Raw genomic sequence first — 20,367 nt, 5'->3', positions numbered from 1 at the left:
TCCCCTGCCTCGCCAGAGGGCACAGCACCTAGAGGGCACCGCCAACCATTTGGAACAGCTGGCGGATCCCTCTGGACACTGCATGCTCTCCCCACACCCAGGGCAGGGCAGGAGCCAGTACAAAGTCATTCACTGATCAAAAGGGCTGGGGGCTCCCCCCAGGCGCTGTGCACCCCTTGAACAGCGAATGACTTCTCGGGCGCCCCGGCCTTGCTGGGGCCCGTGGGCTGCACCTTTCCCATCCCTGCTCTGAGCCCCTCCCCAGCACAAGTGCACAGGCCAGGCTCAGGCTGTGTATGAGCCAGCGCTGCTCTGGGGGAGAGGAGAGGCAGAGCAGCATGGCCCATAGTGCAGGTGGATTGGGTCACCCCTGCGCAACAGCCAGAGGGAGTGACAGCCACAGAGGTGACACGGGGTCGAAGGGCTGCCGGAGGAGAGTAACAAGACTGGAATGGGTCAGCTTGGACAAGAGCCCAGCGAGGGTGGAACAGAGGCTGTAGGACGCTGCCTGCTGGGGGGCCAGGGAGCCGGGAAGGGCTGTTGCCCAGCCTGTAACAGGAACAAGGTCACTCAGGGCAGGCTGAACACACAGGGCCACAGGCCCAGGGGAGGTTGTGAGGCCAAGCGCAGGCCCCGTTCCAAAGGGAACGAGAGAAGTGCCAGCAGCGTGATTGGCCCAGGCTGCAGCCTCATGCACTGAACCTCACGGCCAGAAGCCGACGGGTACCCGAGGGCCAGGTGTGCCCGCAGAGCCCTGGGCCTGACCCCGTGGGTCATTAGGGGCAGGAGCCTGGGGGAAGGGCCATGTCTGTCTTTAGCAGTGCCAGGTGGGAGAGGAGCGGGACAGGAGCCTGCCTGGCCCACGAGCGTTTCCACCTACCCGCCAGCCCCGGGCTCCGCTAAAGCACACGCCATGGAGCCTGACCCCTCACCCCCAGTCAGAGGGGAAGCTCGGCCCAGCGCCGTATCCAGGGTTTATTGGCATGCAGGTGGAAAGAGCCAGAGCAAAGAGGAAGGCAGAAGGACCCGGCCAGAGGCGGCCGGAAGAAGACAGCAGAGACAGGCAGAGGCTGTACAGAGTTTGCTGCAGGAGGGCAGTATATACACAGGGCAGGGCTCTCGGCACAGCAGCCCCCGGCCGGCACCGTGTGTCCCAGCAAGCCGCAGGTGCTGTCAGTTCGACACAGAGGGGGCCATGTAGGTGCGGAATCGCTCGTGCGCTCGCTCTTGGGTCATGAGGCGCAGCCGCATGGTGTCCACCCCCTCCTCCAGGCCCGGCTGCTGGCCGATCTCCACCGTGTAGTCGTTGGCCTGTAGGGGCGACAGCCGGGGGACTGACTTCCAGCTGTGGGTAGCTCTGGGGCGGGCAGGCAGACAGGCAGCCTGGCCCACAGCAAGGGGCAGGGAGGGGCTGGCTGCTCGCCCTGGAGAGCAGGGTACCCCCAGGGCAGCCTGAGCCCAGCCACTCACCAGCTGCAGCGAGGCCAGCATGTAGCGACACACCTCGAAGGCCGGCTTCCCTGCCACCAGGCTGGCGAAGGAGCGCCACTCGCCCAGGCGCCCGCAGCTCCCCGCCAGCTGGTCCCCATAGCTGTGGATGTCGAAGGCGGCTCGCTCCTCCTGCGCCGATATGGGGAGGGGGGGGTGTCAGACGCTGAGGGGCTGGGGCCAGCCCGCTCACCCACAGCCACTAGCAAGTGGGGGCTGCCTCCTCACAGGAGGGCAATGACTGGCCTGGCAGTCGCCCCCCCAACCCCGTTCTGCAGCTGTCGCTGGCTGCCCCAGGACACAGGCTGCACTGCGGGGGGCAGTGGGTTGGGCAGCTCTCACTCCAGTTTACCTAATGGGGCAGGAGCTGACGGTGGGAGGGGCCCAGGCCAGACAGGGAGCCCTGGCCAAAGCTGCACAGGGCTGGGCAGATGGGAACATGCCCCGGAGCAGTGGCGGGGTGATTCTCGCAACACACCCGCCACCCTTACTCCCAGCCCACACCAGCCACCCCGGGGCCTTGCCAGCAGCGCCCACCTCTCCCAGGCCTGCAGAGAGCCCAGCCCGCGCTCTGCCCTGCCTCCCCGCCCCCCAGCCACGCTCCGGCCGCACCTGCTCCTGCAGCTTGGGTCCCATCTTGTCCTCCCAGTCGCGGATGCGCTGGGACAGCACCGTCTCACGGGCGTACTTCTGGGAGTTGGCGATGAACAGCTCCTGGGCACAGGAGAGAGCATGAGGGGGGAGGAGGGGGACCTTCCCCACCCCCAGCCCCCCAGCTTGGGGCCAGTCAAACAGCCGTGGGCAGAGATGGCTCCTGCCAGTGTTTCGAGAGTGGCAGGGGGCTCACTCCTCCGGCGGAGGGCCTGCCCCATGGAGCAGCCAGCAGCTCCCCCTCTCTGCTGAAAAGTTCTGGCCTGGCCCTCATGGGCTTTTAATTGCACAGCCCTGAACTGGAGCGGGAGCGGGGGTTCAGACAGCCAAGGGGCTGAGAGACTCCCAGGCTGTCCCTTGAACCTCAGAACCAGTCCAGTGAGCCCCCCAGCAGCCCACTCGTGCCTGGGCTGGAGGGAACAGACACTCATGGCCGTGGCTTCCCAGATGCCATGAGCCACGGCGTCGGGGGGGGAGGGCGGGCATGGATGCCTGGGCAGGGAAAGGCCAATGGGCAAGCGGCACCACAGAGCCAGGCTTGGGCAGGGAGGCCCTGCACTCTGCCCCACGCCCCCCGGGAGGGGTACATACCACGTTTCTCCTCACCAGCTCCTCATAGCTCAGGGAGTCGGGGATCGCGCAGGGGCCTGGAAGTGAAGGGGAAGCTGTAGCTGAGTGCCCCCAGGGCTGCTGTTCCACACGGCCGCCCTGCCGACCCACGAACGGGGACGTGGCTCCCCCTGCCCCACGGGAAGGGCATGGAGCTTGCTGCCTGAGCGCTGGGCGTGCGCGCCAGGCTGGGAACACGCACCACACTCCTACCATCAGTTAGGGGGCACCCACAGAACAGATGGGCCCGAACCAGAGACCAAACCCATCTCCGACGGCAGCACAGAAGTAGGGTGGGGGGGGCAACTCTGAGACCCCTTCTGGGGCAGGAACCCAGGGTTCCAACACCCTGAAGCCTTAGATGGAATCATCGGACACCGTGCGAGTGACCGATTTTAAAACCCCGTCCCTGACGTTAAGATGGACGGTGAATCTGGTAGGGCCGTGCTCACCGCTAACCAAACTGCAAGCCCTGGAGACTACAGGTCCCAGCATGAAGTGCATCTTACAATGGAGCAATGCATGCTGGGATACCACCCATGTCCAGCTACGCCCAGCCGCTCTGAGTTGCACGTCCTTGCTGTAGCTCCCCGGCTGGGGCCTGCTGCCAGCCCAGGCCCTCGGGGTGAACGAGGCTGCACGGTGGGGATCTGTTGGGACTACGTTACCCAGGTCGCCCTCGGGCAGCTGCTCCGGGGCTTCCGGCTGAATGTCCTCCTGCTCCAGGAAGTCATCTGCAGAGAAAGGGTTTTGGTCAGGGCTGGAGGGGGGGCGGGGGGGAGGAGTTCCTGCCCAGAAGGCCGAGCATGGAGTCTCCAAACCAAGGGGAGCGGGAACAGGGGATCCCTGCAGCCTGCTGGATGCTTCACCCCCGCAAGAGAGGACAAAGGCGTCACACGGCCGATGCCCTGGGTGTGCCGGGGGTGCGGAGCCTGCCTGTCCAGCTCGGCACAAAGCGCCCCAGCCTGAATTCTCACTCCAGTTTCAGCAGGTTGGGTCCCCCATAGCAAATGCCTCCCCTCTGAGGGGCGCTTCCTGGCCCTGCCCTCCAGGGCAGGAGCGAAGCCCAGCGGGCAGGATCCCATGCCCAGGGAGGCAACGGCCGCCCCCGGCTTTCAGGAGTACCTGCCCCCCCGTCGTGGTCCAGGTAGTCGTCCATTCGCTCCTCCTCCTCGGCCTCCTCCGGCAGCTCCTCCTGCAGATGCTTCCCCAGCAGCAGCCCCTGGCAGAGGGAACAGGCCCGGCTGTCACCGTTGGCCTCGCTGCGTCGGGCGCCCTCGGGATTTGCAGCACCCAAGGGCCCTGAGCAGTATATGCCGGGCAGGGCTGCCCCCTGTGCTCCCGGGCAGCCGAGCGCTTGGGTGCTGCCCAGCTGATTAGCAGAGCGCCCAGTTTCCACGGGTGGTGCACATCCACATGCACCTCAGTGCATGTAAAAGTTATTCCGCATCAGGATGGAAAACACAAGGGGCAACACTGCAGCCCAGGTGGTCCCTGCCCTGTGCGGGGCAGGCCTGGGAAAGATGCCCTAGCCACCGGCCAATCCCTGTGGCTCCCATGTGTGCTCGAGGGATGTTAAATTGCGGGTAATGGACTAATCGAATAGTTGATGCAATTTGCATCGACTAGTCGATGGGCACCCCCCTAGGGCTGTTGCTACACTTTAAAGGTGAAAGCGCCATGTGGAGCCCGGGGTCCACTGGGGACTCCCTGTGGATCCTGGGGCTCCGTGTGGCGTTGCGGGATCAGCCCAGGCTCCATGCGGCTCTGCCGCTTTGAAATGCCAGGAGGAGCCTAACGCTGGGCTCCCATGGCAGCATTTCAAAGCAGCAACACCGCATGGAGCCGGGGTCTGGCCTCAGGCTCCACACGGCACTGCCGCTTTGAAATGCCGGGAGGAGCCTAACGCTGGGCTCCCATGGCAGCGTTTCAAAGCAGCAACACCGCATGGAGCCGGGGTCTGGCCTCAGGCTCCACACAGCACTGCCGCTTTGAAGTGCCCCCTCCGGGGGGGGAAGCAACTAGCGAACTACTGAGCAGAGCATCCGATAAACATTTGCTAGTCGACTAGTCCTTCACATCCGGAGGGTGCTCCCAGGAGCCTGTCCCCTCCTACAGGCAGGCCGAAGGCACCGTCGCACTCCCCCCCGGCCCACCGCCGCAGCTCTCACCATTCTCCTGTGCAGCTTCCTCTGCACGGCCATCCGCTCCTTCACCTGCTTCCAGTACAGAACCTCCAGATCTGCCAAGACAGTGGGAGCTTGGGGACTGCCCGCCAGGGCGCCTGGCCCGGTCCTGGCTTGGCTGCAGACAGGCTGGGGTCCCCCCTCGTTCCAGGACAGACACCCTACCAAAGCGCAGCAGGGGGTGGGAGAGGCCTGCTCCAGCCAGCTGGGCATGCAGCTCCCATTGCTCTGCAGTGGGACAGCCAGCTGGGCATCCTACCCCATCCAGTGCAGGCCAGCCCCCTCCCCCCAGGGTGGGGAGGAGGGGTGTGCTGATGGGAGAGGGAGGGTGAAAGTACATTCCTGCTCCAACCCTCCGCCTCACTGCCCGGGGGGACCACAGGCTGAGCTACTAGAAAGGCACACGGACCGAGCCACGTCCCGTAGGGGTGTGCAAATCCACATGCCGAGACAGCAAAGCTGACTTAAGGGGGGCGGGGAAGGGGGTTATTGCACAGACACCGCCAGCCCCGGCTCACTCACCAGCGAACGTGGGTCCTTTCCTCTTGGCTCGTCTGGTGTCAGCTCTGTCGTGCTCTGGGGAGAGACCGGAGCCGGGAGACGTGAGACCGGCGGGTTCAGCCCTGTCGGTTGGGCACCAGCCAGCAGCTTATTGGGGCCAGGAGTGGGATTAGGCACAGACGCGAGGCTGGCCCGGCGCTGCGGGCACCAGCCGCGGGTGCAGGAGACCCGTGTCCAAGTCCCTGCTCTGCCCGGCTACCTGCATCTCTTGGGGTGAGTCTCCTAGTCTCTGGGTCTCAATTCCCCGCCGGGAGGACCCCCCGCCAGACCCCTCGGAGGAGGAGCGATTAATTACAGGGGGCAAGGCTGCGATGCTACAGCTCTGGGGCCCGGAGAAGATGGACACACGCACGGATGCCAGCGCCTCAAACAGCCCTGTGGCCAGGCACAGCTGCTCGCCCAGCCCCGGGACCCCCTGGCGGCTCCAGGCCACGCCTGGGGGTTGGGAGAAGTAGCGAGAGGACCCGACAGAGCAGTGGTTCTCCAGCTGGGGGTCGGGATCCCAAAGTGGGTGGCAACCCCGTTTTAATGGGGCCACCAGGGCTGGTGTCAGACTTGCTGAGCCCAGGGCAGCAGGGTTCAGGTTACAGGCCCTCTGCCTGGGGCTGACCCCATCCTGGGAGGGTGGGGCTCAGGTTCTGCCCCCCCGGGGTGGTGCTGTCACTTTTGTTGTCAGAAGGGGGGTCGCGGTGAGAGGACTTGGAGACCCCCTGGGATAGCGGGACGCAGCCAAGCGGGTTAGGGAGGGTGTGACGTGGGGGGGCTGTCCCCTCTCGTGGCCCTGGGCAGTCACTGGTTGCTGTGGGTGACCCCCACTGGCCTCTGTCTGGGAGCACTGCCCAGCGGACCCTTCCCAAGAGGCCCCTGGGCCCCGCAGGCTGGGACACCCGCTCTCTGCAGGCCGCAAGTCCCAGGGCAGAGCCCAGACACCGTCGCCATAGCACAAGGGAGCGGAGGCCGGGCAGAGGAGCGGCACCGGAGCGCAGATACTCACGGGTGGCAGAGAACCACTTCATGAAGTCCTGCAGCTTACAGGGGGCCCTCCTCTTCCGCTTGCTGCCGGGCACCTCGGCCAGGCCCCGCGGCACCGTGAAGGGCCTGCCTGGAACCAGGGCAGACAAGGGAGTGAGCTGGCATCGGTGGGCGGCGAGGGGCCCTGCCAGTCTCTGGCTCCTTAGCCACTGACAGCCAGCGCCTGCCCCGGGACTAAGACCCAGGAACGTAGCCTCGCCAGGTTCCCTTCCCCAGCAGAGGCGCCTGCGCTCCTTGGGGCTCTGAGGCCAGGGCCTGACACCACTTCTCAGCACCCAGCAATCCCGCGAGCGCCGTGGGAGGCAGGTTGGGGTCCCGCTGTTCTCGCTGTCAGTGTAGGGGCCCTTCCCAAGGGGCCCCTGGGCCCCGCAGGCTGGGACACCCGCTCTCCGCAGGCCGCAGGGCTCAACTCCAGATGGGGGCAGTGACATTTGCCCCATGGACAGCAGGAGCTCTCAGACACGGGCTTCCCTGCCCCCAGCAAGCGGGCAATCCCCGGAGCCGAACGCCCAGCCTAGGAGCCCATCCCGGGCCAGCGGCTAAACCCCAGGGAGCAGCCGGGCCAAGCCACCTGGCCCCTCGGTACCTTTCTTGAAGGGCTTGTCCTCGGAGTCGTCAAAGGGGTCGAGGCTCCGCCAGGGATCCAGCATCTCCTGCCCCAGAACGCAAGGGACTGGTGAATGTCACCGCTCGCCGGCCAGGCTGCGGGTTCCCACCTGGCACAGCCCCCTCCTTGAGCCGGCCAGGAGCACCCAGGCACTAGCCAGGGGCCGCTGCGATTGGCTCTAGGGCTCTGCCCCCTGGCAACGCCCCCTGCACAGGGCAGCCCCTAGATCACCTGCCTCAGCGGGGACTCGCTCCACCCCACAGGGACGCTGCTGCCCCTCCGGAGGCGTTCCAGGGACTCTCACCTTTATGTGGGCGTTGGGGTCCACGGCGGGGGCCCTCTCCCGCAGCATGTACCCCCTGCCCTCGGGCGCGCTCTGCAGGCAGAGGACAAGGCAGTCAGCTTCCGAGGCAGCATACAGAGGGGAGGGAGCAGGACCCAGGCTGCTGGATGGGAGCCAGTGCGGCAGCCCTCCCATCCGCCCCCCGGCAACAGCCCCACCTCCTACCTTCTGCTGCTGCATGTGCTCCACAGCAGGACTGGCCTCCACGCCTCCTGCTGGGGCATCGGGCCAGAAATCGCCCCCGCCTCCTGCGTCATCGTCGTCACCTCCGCCACACTCTGGTGCCACGGCGCCTGCCAGAGAGGGGCACAGTCACCTGGAGAGACGGGTCCCTTCCCAGCCCGGCCTAGGGAGAGCCCCTGGAAAGCCACCCATCCTCCCCCTGCCCCACTCCCAAGAGGGACCGCTCAGGCAGCTCTGAACAGCCAGCCCCCCACCTGCCCCTTTGAAGGGTCTCGAGTGACCGAGACCTGCTCCGACCCACCCCCAAGCCACAGGGCTGCCAGGGAGAACGGGAGCATCCCCATGGCCCCCTGTGGCAGGGAACCGGGGTCAGAGCGCCGCCAGCGCCCCGGCCTCACACAGCGAGCCGGCCGCGTCGCTCACCTTCATGGTCAGAGAAGTTCAGGACCGGGACAGGCGTTCTGCAGACACTGTGCTCCGTGGGCACGTTTCCAGGCTGCGGGCCGATCTGCTCTCCTGGGGGCGGGGGAGATTTGTTATTGAGCCCCCCACACGGCGCTCGGCCCCCGAGGAACCCCCTCAAATAGCTCCTGGTTTGGTGACCAAGGCTCCCTCCAGCCAGCCACAAACCAGGCCGACTTGAGTAGCCAGCTCCCCTCAGCTCGGCCTCTCCTGTGGAGCAGCGCCTGGCCCAGGGCAGGAGCCCCTAGGAGGGCAACTGCTGGCCCAGCCAGTCCCCTCGTCTCTCCCCCACCCAGGCCGTGCTGCAGTGGGCCGGTCACGGTCCCCTCAGCATCGTCGCTGGAGGCAGGCCCAGCCGACAGCAGGACGCAGCTCACCCAGCCTGAGCCAGGGGACGCTGAAAGGGCAGGAACAAAGAGCCTCTCCCCAGATGTGGGGGTATCAGTGAATAGGCCCACATCCCCCCAGTGCTCTCTGGAGTGGCCACGGGAAACCCCCCCAGCCCAACCCCGCACCTGTGGCGCTGCCGGGCTCCCTGGCCGGGGGTCGTGCTTGGGGGCACTGCGTGGGCGAGAGGCCGGCCAGCTCCAGCATGAAGGCTCCGTTGGCGTGAGGGGTGCACGTGTTCATGCGGAAATCCTTCCGGCTGGCCAGGATCTCCCCCTTCCGGCTGCGAGGAGAAAACGGCATCAGAACGGCTCTGACCCGGCCCCGGGCGCAGCCAGCGCAAGGTTTCATATTGGGCTGCGCAGGGCGCCAGGAAGAAGGGCGAGACGCTGGGTCCATCAGCCCAGTCACCCCCCAAGCCAGCACAGAACGGGACCTCTGTTGGCTCGGATACGACTGAGGGGGCTGCGTTGGGGAGACCTGGCCCCACCCTCCCATGCGGCTCAGGCCAGCAGCCCGTCCCCGTCGCTTAGCCAGACAGGACTGGTTCAGCTCAGCTCACGTCTCGCTCTGGGCCCCGAACACTTTGGTAGAGCCACAGAATCCTGGGGCCGGCAGAGACCTCACGAGGCACCGAGTCCAGCCCCCTGCCCAAGCAGGGCCAACCCCCACTCAATCAGCCCAGCCAGGGCTTAGTTGAGCTGGGACTTAAACACCCCTAGGGATGGAGATTCCACCCCTGCCCTAGGGAACCCAGCCCTGCGCTTCCCCCCCACCTAGGGAAACAGTTTGTCCCAGTCTCCAACCTAGACCTCCCCCACTGCAACTTGAGCCCATTGCTCCTCGTTCTGCCCCCACTGGGACCAGCCTCTCGCCAGCCTCTTTGGAACCCCCTCCAGGGAGCTGCAGGCTGCTACCAAATCCCCCCTCTTCTGTAGGCCAAATCCCTCAGCCTCTCCTCAGAGGTCACATGCTACGTCATTGTGCTCTGAACGCCCCCTACATAGCCCCACTCTCTGATCCGATGGTGCCAGAGCTGTGGGCAGAATCCCAGCGAGGGCTCCCTGCAGCCGGCCAGAGAGGGAGGCTGTTCCCTCCCTGCTTCGGGACACAAGGCCTCCATCCGTCCAGGCTCATGGTGACCCACCTCACGTCAGACTGGCTGCTACCCCCCCTTCCTGCCAGTCTCTGCCTGCTCCCCAGTTGTGTTTCCCTCAAGGAATCTCCTGCCATGTCCTGCCCACATCTCTGCAGTCCACGGAGCCCCCGGCCTCCTCCCCTCCCTCCTCTGGCTCGTTAATGAAGATGCCGAGTAGGGCCCGACCCTAACGCCGCCGGTGAGACAACCCAAGAGAGACAGCAGGCAGCCGCGAGGAAAGGAGTGACGTGGCGGGGAGCCTTTACCTGAGCAGGGGGTTGTCTCTCTTCTCCATCTCCTCCGGCGGTACCAGGGCCATGGGAGTCAAGGGAACGATGTTCACCGTCTGCAAAGGGAGGACCGCATGATCCCAGCTGCCCATTGCGGGAGGAGGGGACCCGGCTGCTCTCCAGAGACAGGGGCCTTGCAGCCGGGAAGAAGTGATCACACACCCGGAGAGCTTTTGCCCTCTGCTCTCAGGGCTGTCGGGGCAGGCTGGGCACCGACCTGCCAGGGGACAAACACTGGCTCTCGCCAGCCACAGGACAGCTGCTGGTACCCACAGCGTGCCACTTTTGCTGCTGCTGAGGAGGGTCCTGGCTGCAGGAATGGCTGGAAATTCTCCCTTGCTGGCAGGGGTTTCTGCTAGCAGCGCGGCTCAGTTAGAGGAGACCCGGGGGGCAGGGGAAGCTGGCAGACTCTAGCCTCAGAAGCCCCGTGATGCAGGGGCAGAAGGGACAGGAGCGTGGCAGGCACATCAGATAGGGACTAGGGATGCAAACATTTTAAAAACTAACCACGTAACCGGTTGAAATACAATCGCTTACAGCAGGGCCAGAGAGCCTAAGGCCCGGGGGCTGCTTGCCTGGATCCAGCCCCCGAGGCTCAGGGCTCTCCCCCAAGGCTGAGCCCACCCAGCACTCCAGTCCCCCCCCACCAGTCCCCCACGGGACTGGAGCACACAAAATCTATTAGCCTGGCCCCGCGAGGCTCTGGGGGCCGTGTCTTTCTCCTCAGTCAGCGGCCCCATCAGGGAAGGAGGCTTGGTTTGGTTTTTTGCTTCTTGCTCATGTGCAGCCCCCGACTGATTTTTCTGTGGCCCTGACCCAAAAAAGGTTCCTCGCCCCAAGTCACACGGTTAAATGCTCCACGGGCTGCCGGCCCTGGGGGCTCCTGGAAGTTTAACCAGGAGGTGCAATCACTAAGCTAATGCTCATCAGTTAACCGGTTAAACTCTTCCCTCCCTACTGGGGACCGTGACTCACGGGAGGCTGGTGGTCCTTCCTCATGTCCACGCTCACCACAGCGGTGTCCCTGATGTCGTCCAGCGAGAGGAACTGCAAGGAGAGCGGGGTGCGGCTGAGCCCTTCGCCCACACAGCTGTCTCTCTTGGACGGGCTGCACGGACACGTCGCGCTGCGCCCCGAAGGCAGGTCAAGCGACGTGTCCAGTGGCGGAAGGAATCCTGACTCCTTGCCCCAGGCACAGCCCGCTGCCCCCGACCCAAACCAGGGCTCTGCAGAGCTGCCTCTGCACCCAGGGCCGACGAGGGGGCAGAGCCAATGGGAACGCTGCACACGGTGGCCAGGGAAACATCCCTACCCTCAGGGGCTTCGGAGCTGGGACCTTTCGTCACCAGATGGACGCCCCGGGCAGGCCCTGCTCCCCAAAGCCAGCACACCAGGCTTCCCCAAGCAGCGCGGCTGGTTAGCCATGCCAGCTGTACTGGTCACCGGCTGACGCCTCCCGCAGCCGTCAGCCCTCTGTCCCGGCAGACAGAGCCGTGGCGGTCGAGCGGCCAGTCCCTGGGGCGGGGCAGAGGGCTCTGTCCCAGGCGGTGAAGGGCTGGAAGGCCAGGAGGTCTGGGAGCAGGGGGGAGGGAGCAGTGGATGCTAAATACCCCAGAGCCAGAGAAGAGCAGCTTGGGAGGGGTCTGGCGGCGAGGGATCAGAGCAGCCAACCAGCCTGGGCACAGTTAGACCTGGCACCGGAAGCTGCAGCCCAGGGTCACCCTCCCAAGCAGATCCCCAGTTCTGCCAGGGGTGCAGACAGCTGGAACACTGCCCACACTCCCCCTGCTGGCACACACAGGAACGGCACCCCCCCGCCCAGCATCTTACCTCTTCCTCCTCCCTCCTGGGGCCAGTGCTCACGTCAGCGTCCGTCCCATCCTCCCCCACCGAGGTCGGCTGCCTGTCCCGCCTGGGTTAGAGGGGAAAAGCCACAAGAGAGCGCTAGGAAAACCATTGCTGGCAGCCGGGACGTTCCCGGGGACAGGGCCTTTCCCGGATCTCTGACTAAAGACACGGGGACCTCGTGTGTCTGCTCCAGGCCAGAAGTGGGCAGCAGATAAAGCCACAAGGACAAGAGAGGACCCGGTACAGTGCTAGAGAAGGGGCCTGTCTCCAAGGGGCGGGGAGTCCCCGGGCCCTGCACCCCCAGCTGCAGCCAGATGCGACTCTCGGCTGGCAGGGAGAGCAGAGGGCTTATCAGTCAACAGGGACACGGCGTAGAACAGACTGGTCAGCAAGGGAACCTGGAGCAGCCAGCACCATCCACCCTGGCCACAGAGGGGCCCTCTCCCTGCACCCCCAGCTGGCAAGACTCACTCACACACCCAGCAGCCCATCTCCCCCAGCAGCCAGCCCCACCCGCAGCGTTTGTCCAGTTTCCCGGGCAAAAGGTATCCCCTGGTCACACCCCCCTCCCAGGCTCAGGTTGCAGGAGGCATCAGCCATTGTGCACGTGGGGGAGGCAGTCACACCCAAATTCCCACCCTCGCCTCGCTACTGATGCAGTGCCCAGGGAAACCGAGGCACACACATAAGGCTACCACAGGACAGCAGACTCCCATGTAGCATAACAAAGCAGGGGTCGCTCCCGGGACCCGGCACAAGCCGGGACTGAGTCTTGCAGTGCCAACTCTTCTAGAGTAATCGTGTAGTGGACAAAAAAGGTGTCGGTTACACGATTAACGAATTACACACTTCTTCACGATTAACCAATTACACGCTTCTTCACATCCCTGCTTTAGACATAGGGAAACGATTGCTGTTTGCGCGGGTGGGAAGCAAAGGGCCTTGCCCAAGTCTGCACAGTAAGTCAGTGGGAGAAAAGGGAATAAAAACCCATAAGAACGACTCCCTGCTCAGATCACTGGGCAGGCTCGTCCTTCATCTGGTGTTAAACCAGTCGTCCAGGACTGGCTCCGTGGTGTTTGGCGGGTTTAATGCTAGGCTCCAGTCCTGAAAAAAATCTGTTCACAACGGGCGTAGCTCCCAGGAGCCAGCACCAGCCGGGACTGAGCCAGGCTGCTGGCCAGCCCCCTAAAAAAGTGTACTGGTGGGGGAGTAATGCATCTCCTCGAAGGAATTAACTGATAAGCTTTGGCATCTTGGTTAATCATTCAATCCAGTGTTTCTCAACCTTTTTTTTTATGAAGTACCCCCCCCTTTTTTAAGGGGGGGTAAGTACCCCCAGTAACTGAAGTGGGTCTGGCCCACGAAAGCTCATCACCTAATAAACCATCTTGTTAGTCTTTAAAGTGCTGCATAGTCCTGTCTTTTGTTACAAGTTTTCAGACACACAAAACCTTTTTCTACCATTGCAACACATTTGTTTAAACAACTTAAACGTAGCCGGGCGGGCGATGATGTTTTTGGGTGTAAAAAGTACAAAAATAATAAAACGCGGTAAAACTTAAAACAAACATTCAGTTTTCTCCAAATTTCAGCTGTGTTGACGTCTCCCCCAGACTTCTCTCGAGTGCCCCTACGGGTACTCGTACCACTGGTTGGGAAACACTGGTTTAATCGACTACATTATTACATCCCTGATCTAAGGGAGGAGTAGTGTTTGCAAAGTACAACCAGACGCTTGACTAGAAGAGATGAGGGAGGGGCAAAGAAGCGTGAGAGTGAGAATAAGGACAGGAGGGGCAGAACAGAAAGCTACGAACTTGCCTGCTGAGCTACCCTGCGGGGAGCCATGCTGAGAGCCCCCAGCACTGAGCCCAGGCAGATTTCAAAAGGGGCAACTTCCCAGAGAAGGAAAATGGACTTACTTTTTGTTGGAGATGAAGTCGAGGGCCTGGTAAACGAGAGAGTAGAGATATTCCACCTGCCAAAACAGGGCAAGAGGGTTAGAGGCTGAATTGTAAGGGTCTCCAGGAAGCTGCTTCATTAGGGGCTGAGGGGGACAGGGGACCCTAAAGAGGCCTCAATGTTTGTTTTCAATAACTTCTGCGTTCTCGCCTTAACTCCAGGTGCAGGGAGCATTTCGCCTGAGGAACAAAGTACTTTCTGGAGAGACTCTGCAGGCTGCACGTCCGTATCCCAAGAGAGACGAGGGAGCCACAGTAGGGGCTGGATCTGGCAACCTGTGAGGCCGATTGTTTCAGGGCTACCTTTGGTCAATAGCACACATGCAGATGGCCTGACACTTTCAGTGTTAAGTGAGCCTCCCCAAAGCACCCACTGCACACGCCTGCAGCTGGCCAAGGCCATGCAAGCTCTGGTCCCGGCTTTGCAGGGGCAGCAGACGTGAGTCACGACAGGCCTCCTTGGCTCCCCCACCTTCTTGCTATAGATGCAGGCTGAACCCTGGATCAGGAGAGCTGCCTCTATGAAGTTCATGGTGGTTTTGCCGCCATCGAAGGAAATGCAGATCTGGTCCAGCTACAGGACACACAGATTAGGGATGTTAAATATCGGTTCATTGAATAGTCAGGTAACCTCACAAATTCTTATCGGTTAGTCGACTAATCTATAGTCCCCGGGGGTGGCTAGCCGAGGGCTGTGCTTAAAGGGACCCGACCCCCACCCCGGACAGACAGTTCTGTCTACCCCAAGGACAGGGTAGGCCCACTGCTTAGTGAGGAGGGAGAAGCAGTAACAGGAAACTTGGAAGAAATGGCAGAGATGCTCAATGACTTCTTTGTTTCGGTCTTCACCGAGAAGTCTGGAGGTGTGCCTAACGTAGTGAATACAAGCAGAGAGAGGGTAAGTTTAGAAGATAGGATACACAAAGAACAAGTTAAAAATCACTTAGGAAAGTTAGATGTCAGCAAGTCACCAGGTCCTGATGAAATGCATCCCAGGATACTCAAGGAGCTGATAGAGGAGCTATCTGAGCCTTTAGCTATGATTTTTGAAAAATCATGGCAGACAGGGGAGATTCCAGAGGACTGGAAAAGGGCAAATATTGTGCCCATCTATAAAAAGGGGAATAAGAACAACCCAGGAAACTACAGACCGGTCAGTTTAACGTCTTTCCCAGAGAAGATAATGGAGCAGGTAATTAAGGAAATCCTATGCAAACACTTGGAAGGTAATAAAGTGATAGGGAATAGCCAGCATGGGTTTGTGAAGAACAAGTCATGCCAAACTAATCTGATAGCTTTCTTTGATAGGATAACGAGCCTTGTGGATAAGGGAGAAGCGGTGGATGTCATATACCTAGACTTTAGTAAGGCATTTGATACGGTCTCGCATGATATTCTTATTGATAAACTAGGCAAATATAACTTAGATAGGGCCACGATAAGGTGGGTGCATAATTGGCTGGATAACCGTAGTCGGAGAGTTGTTGTTAACGGTTCTAAATCCTGCTGGAAAGGGATAACAAGTGGAGTTCCGCAAGGGTCTGTTTTGGGACCCGTACTGTTCAATATCTTCATCAATGATGTAGATATTGGGATAGAGCTGTGGTCCCCAACACGGTGCCTGCGGGCGCCATGGCGATCGCGGGGGCATTTGCATGCGCCCGCCAGGTGCTCGGGGCTGACCTGGCCCCGGGCACATGGCGCGCGGCGCTTGCGGGGGGAGGGGAGGCGCCGGCGCCGGCCCTGGGCGCGCGGCGCTTGGAGGGGGCCCCGCCCCCAGGCATGCGGCTATGGGGGGGCCGCCCCCGGGCGGGCGAACGGCCACGCCCCCTGGCGCCCGACAACCTGAAAAGGTTGGGGACCACTGGGATAGAGAGTACGCTTATTAAGTTTGCAGATGATACCAAACTGGGTGGGGTTGCGACTTCTTTGGAGGATAGGGACATAATTCAAAACGACCTTAGCAAGTTAGAGAAATGGTCAGAGGTAAACAGGATGAGGTTTAATAAGGAGAAATGCAAAGTGCTCCACTTAGGAAGGAACAATCAGTTCCATACATACAAGATGGGAAGCGACTGTCTAGGAAGGAGCATGGCAGAAAGGGATCTAGGGGTCATAGTGGACCACAAGTTGAATATGAGTCAACAGTGTGATGCTGTTGCAAAAAAAGCAAATGTGGTTCTAGGTTGTATCAACAGGTGTGTTGTAAGCAAAACTCGTGAAGTCATTCTGCCGCTCTACTCTGCACTAGTTGGGCCTCAGCTGGAGTACTGTGTCCAGTTCTGGGCGCCACATTTCAAGAAAGATGTGGAGAAATTGGAAAGGGTACAGAGAAGAGCGACAAGAATGATTAAAGGTCTAGAGAACATGACCTATGAAGCCAGGCTTCATGAACTGGGCTTGTTTAGTTTGGAAAAAAGAAGATTAAGGGGAGACATGAGAGCGGTTTTCAAATATCTAAAAGGGTGTCACAAAGAGGAAGGAGAAAATTTGTTCCTCTTGGTTTCTGAGGACAGGACAAGGAATAATGGGCTTAAAGTGCAACAGGGGAGGTTTAGATTGGACATTAGGAAAAAATTCCTAACTGTCAGGGTGGTCAAATATTGGAATAAATTACAAGGGAGGTGGTGGAATCTCCCTCTCTGGAGATATTTAAGAACAGGTTAGATAGACATCTGTCAGGGATGGTGTAGACGGAGCTTGGTCCTGCCTTGAGGGCGGGGGGCTGGACTCGATGACCTCTCGAGGTCCCTTCCTGTCCTATTATTCTATGATTCTCAGGGGTGCCCCGCTTGCAAAGCAGTCCTGGCTTGGAGTGCCCTGAGTACCCACACTGAGTGCCCACACATCAGACCGGCTGCACTTGCCGCAGGCTGCCATCTGGGGTGAGGGGGCAATTGGGGGGCTGCAGGAGAGCTTCCACCCCCAGAAGCCCGCAGAGCCAGCCCAGTCCTCCCCATCGGGGGCTCGTACCCCATTCCTCCCTCACCTCCTCCCACTTACCCTTCCCTAGCCCCCCTTCCTGATGTACAAAATAAAGAAAATGTGTGGTCAAAAATAGAATCTCTCTTTATTGAACAAAACTCGGGGTCACTGGGAAAAGGAGGTGGGAGAGGGGAAGAGAGAGGGTGGGAGAGGGGAGGGCAACTAAAATGATTAGGGGTTTGGAACGGGTCCCATATGAAGAGAGGCTAAAGAGACTGGGACTTTTCAGTTTAGAAAAGAGGAGACGGAGGGGGGATAGGATAGAGGTCTATAAAAGCATGAGTGGTGTGGAGAGGGTGCATCAAGAAAAGTTCTTCATTAGTTCCCATAATAGAAGGACTAGAGGACACCAAAGGAAAGGAATGGGTAGCAGGCTTCAAACTAGTAACAGAAAGTTGTTCTTCACAAAGCAAAGAGTCAACCTGTGGAACTCCTTGCTGCAGGAGGCTGTGAAGGCTACAACTAGAACAGAGTTTAAAGAGAAGTGAGATAAAGTGATGGAGGTTGGGTCCATGGAGTGGTATTAGCCAGGGGGTAGGAGTGGTGTCCCTGCCCAAAGTTTGTGGAAGGCTGGAGAGGGATGGCACGAGACAAATGGCTTGGTCACTGTCTTCGGTCCATCCCCTCCAGGGTTCCTAGGGTTGGCCGCTGTCAGCAGACAGGCTACTGGACTAGATGGACCTTTGGTCTGACCCAGTACAGCCATTGTAAGCTCAGGGCTCAGGGTTGGAGGTCTCAGTGGACCCCCTTGATTTTCATGCACACCTGCTCCTGGGTGGCCAGGCTGGCAGCTCTCCTGCCCTAGACGGCCACTTTCCTGTGCCTAGTGAGGAGGTCGTGGACGAGGTCCACGATGTCTGCACTAGACCAGGCGGGTGCCCGCCTCGTGCGGTCCCGGGCAAGCTCCCGGGAGCCGCCAGCCTGGTCCCGGGAAGAGGGGGAGGGCTGGGGGCATCGGGTGGCTGGCTTGAGCCGTGCCAGGTGCAGGGTCTGCTAGCTGGGTGCTGGCAGGCTTGCACCTGGCACGGGCATCGTAGCCAGCCCGTGCCCCTTTAAGGGCTCCGGGGCCGGGAGGGGAGCAATAGAGTCTCCCTGGTGTTGGCCAGAGTGGCCACCAGGGAAAGCTGGGGAGGGCTAGCCTCCCACTAGTTCGAATTAAGGGGCTACACACCCCTTAATTCGAACTAGTAAGTTCGAACTAGGCTTAGTCCTCGTAGAATGAGGTTTTCCTAGTTCGAACTAAGCGCTCCGCTAGTTCGAATTAAGTTCGAGCTAGCGGAGCGCTAGTGTAGTGCCTATCAAAGTTAATTCGAACTAACGTCCGTTTGTTCGAATTAACTTTGTAGTGTAGACATACCCTCTTAGACTAACTGAAGTGTTGGAGCATAGCTTATGCTTCAACACTTCAGTTAGTCTCTAAGGTGCCACAGGACTCCTTGCAGCTTTTGCAGATTCAGACTAACACGGCTACTCCTCTGATACTTGCCCTTGAAAGGACCCTCTTTGAAGCAGCATTAGGAAAGGCGAGGTGATGACTAATTGGCTGCATGAGAGGGATAAATAGGAAGCATCTTGCAGAGGGACCCCAGGTTTTCGTCTTGTCAACATGGGAGCATTGATCTGGATCGGCAGAAGCCCGGCTCCACCCCTTCCACATCTAACTCATCTGGCCAGTGTAGTTAGGGGGAGCAACTATTAGTAACAACAAGACGGAGTGTGAATGTGTGTGTGAGAGTGCATGAGTGTAATGCATCATATGCGTATGATAAAGTATTGATTGATCTATGTATGTTCAATAAACGTGGTGTGTTGCCTTATCCCCCAGAAAAAGATCCCAGGTGCTTCTTTTAAGCACAACATCTCCAGTGTGTCCAGATCATTTTGAATTACAACCCTATTCCCCAAAGCACTTGCAACCCCTCCCAGCTTGCGGCTAGAGCTCTAATCTTGGTGGCAAATAGTTCTTCAAGGAACAGGTCTGTAGTGTAACAAGTATCATTTCTAAAAGGTCTATGCTGCAGGAGCAAAAGGAACACAGGTCTGAGGCCCAGGAGTGAGTGACAACACAGCAATGCTGGCCCGAGGGACGGGAGCATTAGGGGCTGAAGTGAGCACCACTCACGAGGAATTCCAGCTGCCTGGCTGCAAGTCACACCGGGGTGCTTGGATACAGACATTCCTCCCCGCCCCCACTCCTGTCTACATGCATGGAGAGAACGCGCCTTACCTCCTCCAGATACTCCCCCAGCTGGGCTGCCACATCCACCTCCCAGTTCTTCGTAAGATCCCGGATGGGCTGCAGAAGGTGCAGGAAACGCGACTCCACATCCTCCATCATAACAGATCCCTACAAGCGCGGCAAGTTACAGGAGCTGGGCAGACAAGGCCACAGAGAGGAGGGGACAGAACAAGGACACAGGTCTACCCACTTAATAAAAACATAAGAACGGCCAGACTGGGTCAGACCAAAGGCCCATCCAGCCCAGTATCCTGTCTGCCGACAGTGGCCAATGCCAGGTGCCCCCAGAGAGAGGGAAGAGAACAGGGGATCATCACGTGACCACTCTCCTGTCACCCATTTCCAGCTTCTGACAAACAGAGGCCAGGGACCCCATTCCTGCCCCCTGGCTAATAGCCATTGATGGCCTGTCCTCCGTGAATCTATCCAGCGCTGCACAACGTCCTCTGGCAGGACTTGCTGTCCTTTGCAGCCTGCAGGCATTTCATGGGATGCAGTCAGCTCAAAGCCGGCTGCAGTTTTGTTTTCATCCAAAGCCAGCTTTTGTAAAACTGGACACCAAGAGCAAGGTTTGAATTCAAACAAAACCCAGAGCTTTGTTATGACAACACAGGGGAATGTTTGTGTCACAACCCAGGGTGCACAATAAGGAACACGCAATGTGACAAATAAGGAATGCTGCTCCAATTTGAACCCTGTCTGTACATAAACAAACCCAAGCATGAAACTGGCTAGAAATCCCACAGACACTGACCGAGCCAAGAGAAGTAAAGCGAGGCAGGCAGCCTCAGTTACTCATCCTATTATTTAAGCAGTCTCAGCACCTGGGGGGCCTTGTCGGGGTGGTTCCTTTGTACACTGGAGCACCAGTTCAGCCAGCAGCTACGCACACGCGATCTCACTCCGGGGTCTCAGGGCCCAGTCTGGTACCGGCATAGCACAGGCTCACCCACGGCCAGACGGCTCTGAACTTGCATCACTTCGCACACGGGGTCTGCGTGCACTGCAGAGAGCAGGAGCTGCCATTCATTGCATCCCTGAGAGCAGCCTGGGGTCTGCCCCACAGCTCTCACCCCCCCTCCCCACAGACCCCCCCAGCTCCCACCCCCCGCTCCCCACAGACCCCCCCAGCTCTCACCCCCCCTCCTCAGACCCCCCCAGCTCTCACCCCCGCTCCTCAGACCCCCCCCACAGACCCCCCCAGCTCTCACCCCCCCTCCCCACAGACCCCCCCCCAGTACCGCCCTCTAGCCCCCCCGCGCAGGCCGCAGACCCGGGGGGGGCCGGCCCGCCCCACACTCACCGGGGGGATCAGCCCCCGCCGCCGGCCGCCATTTTGATTTTCCCGCTCGAGCCGACGTGGGCGGCGCGGTGACGTGGCGGCGGGGGGGGGG

At 60.3% G+C, this 20,367-nt stretch overlaps 1 protein-coding gene across 3 annotated transcripts; it reads right to left on the bottom strand.

The window, feature by feature from the left end:
* Positions 1-961: 961 nt before the first annotated feature.
* Positions 962-20,367, bottom strand: NCAPH2 (non-SMC condensin II complex subunit H2). Of its 3 annotated transcripts, none has more exons than XM_075924362.1 (22): positions 20,277-20,367; positions 19,728-19,976; positions 18,962-19,081; positions 14,222-14,323; positions 13,711-13,766; positions 11,768-11,849; positions 10,913-10,984; positions 9,914-9,993; positions 8,638-8,792; positions 8,084-8,176; positions 7,643-7,770; positions 7,439-7,510; positions 7,114-7,180; positions 6,490-6,597; positions 5,457-5,510; positions 4,920-4,990; positions 3,874-3,970; positions 3,417-3,482; positions 2,731-2,786; positions 2,101-2,202; positions 1,471-1,620; positions 962-1,311 (listed from the first exon to the last, which is right to left on the bottom strand). In XM_075924362.1, the coding sequence occupies exons 3-22, from the start codon at positions 19,070-19,072 to the stop codon at positions 1,174-1,176; spliced, it is 1,860 nt and encodes a 619-aa protein (XP_075780477.1). In that variant the 5' UTR covers positions 19,073-19,081; positions 19,728-19,976; positions 20,277-20,367; the 3' UTR covers positions 962-1,173. The 3 variants fall into 3 exon arrangements, with proteins under 3 accessions (XP_075780477.1, XP_075780467.1, XP_075780460.1); XM_075924352.1 differs by having other exon boundaries at positions 18,962-19,106; positions 19,798-19,976; XM_075924345.1 differs by having other exon boundaries at positions 19,798-19,976.

The sequence above is a fragment of the Pelodiscus sinensis genome, chromosome 1 (genome assembly GCF_049634645.1).
Source record: "Pelodiscus sinensis isolate JC-2024 chromosome 1, ASM4963464v1, whole genome shotgun sequence".
NCBI lineage: Eukaryota > Metazoa > Chordata > Testudines > Trionychidae > Pelodiscus > Pelodiscus sinensis.
Note: the sequence above shows the minus strand (reverse complement) of the source record. Positions and strands in the feature narration are given on the sequence as shown.

Bases quoted from the DNA above. Each gene is read 5' to 3' on its own strand.
- NCAPH2 (XM_075924362.1), bottom strand. From the start codon at position 19,072: ATGATGGAGGATGTGGAGTCGCGTTTCCTGCACCTTCTGCAGCCCATC. The intron at 7,771-8,083 runs GTGAGCGACGCG...CCTCTCTGGCAG, and splicing joins GAACTTCTCTGACCATGAAG to GCGCCGTGGCACCAGAGTGT. The intron at 1,621-2,100 runs GTGCGGCCGGAG...ATATCGGCGCAG, and splicing joins GACCCAAGCTGCAGGAGCAG to GAGGAGCGAGCCGCCTTCGA.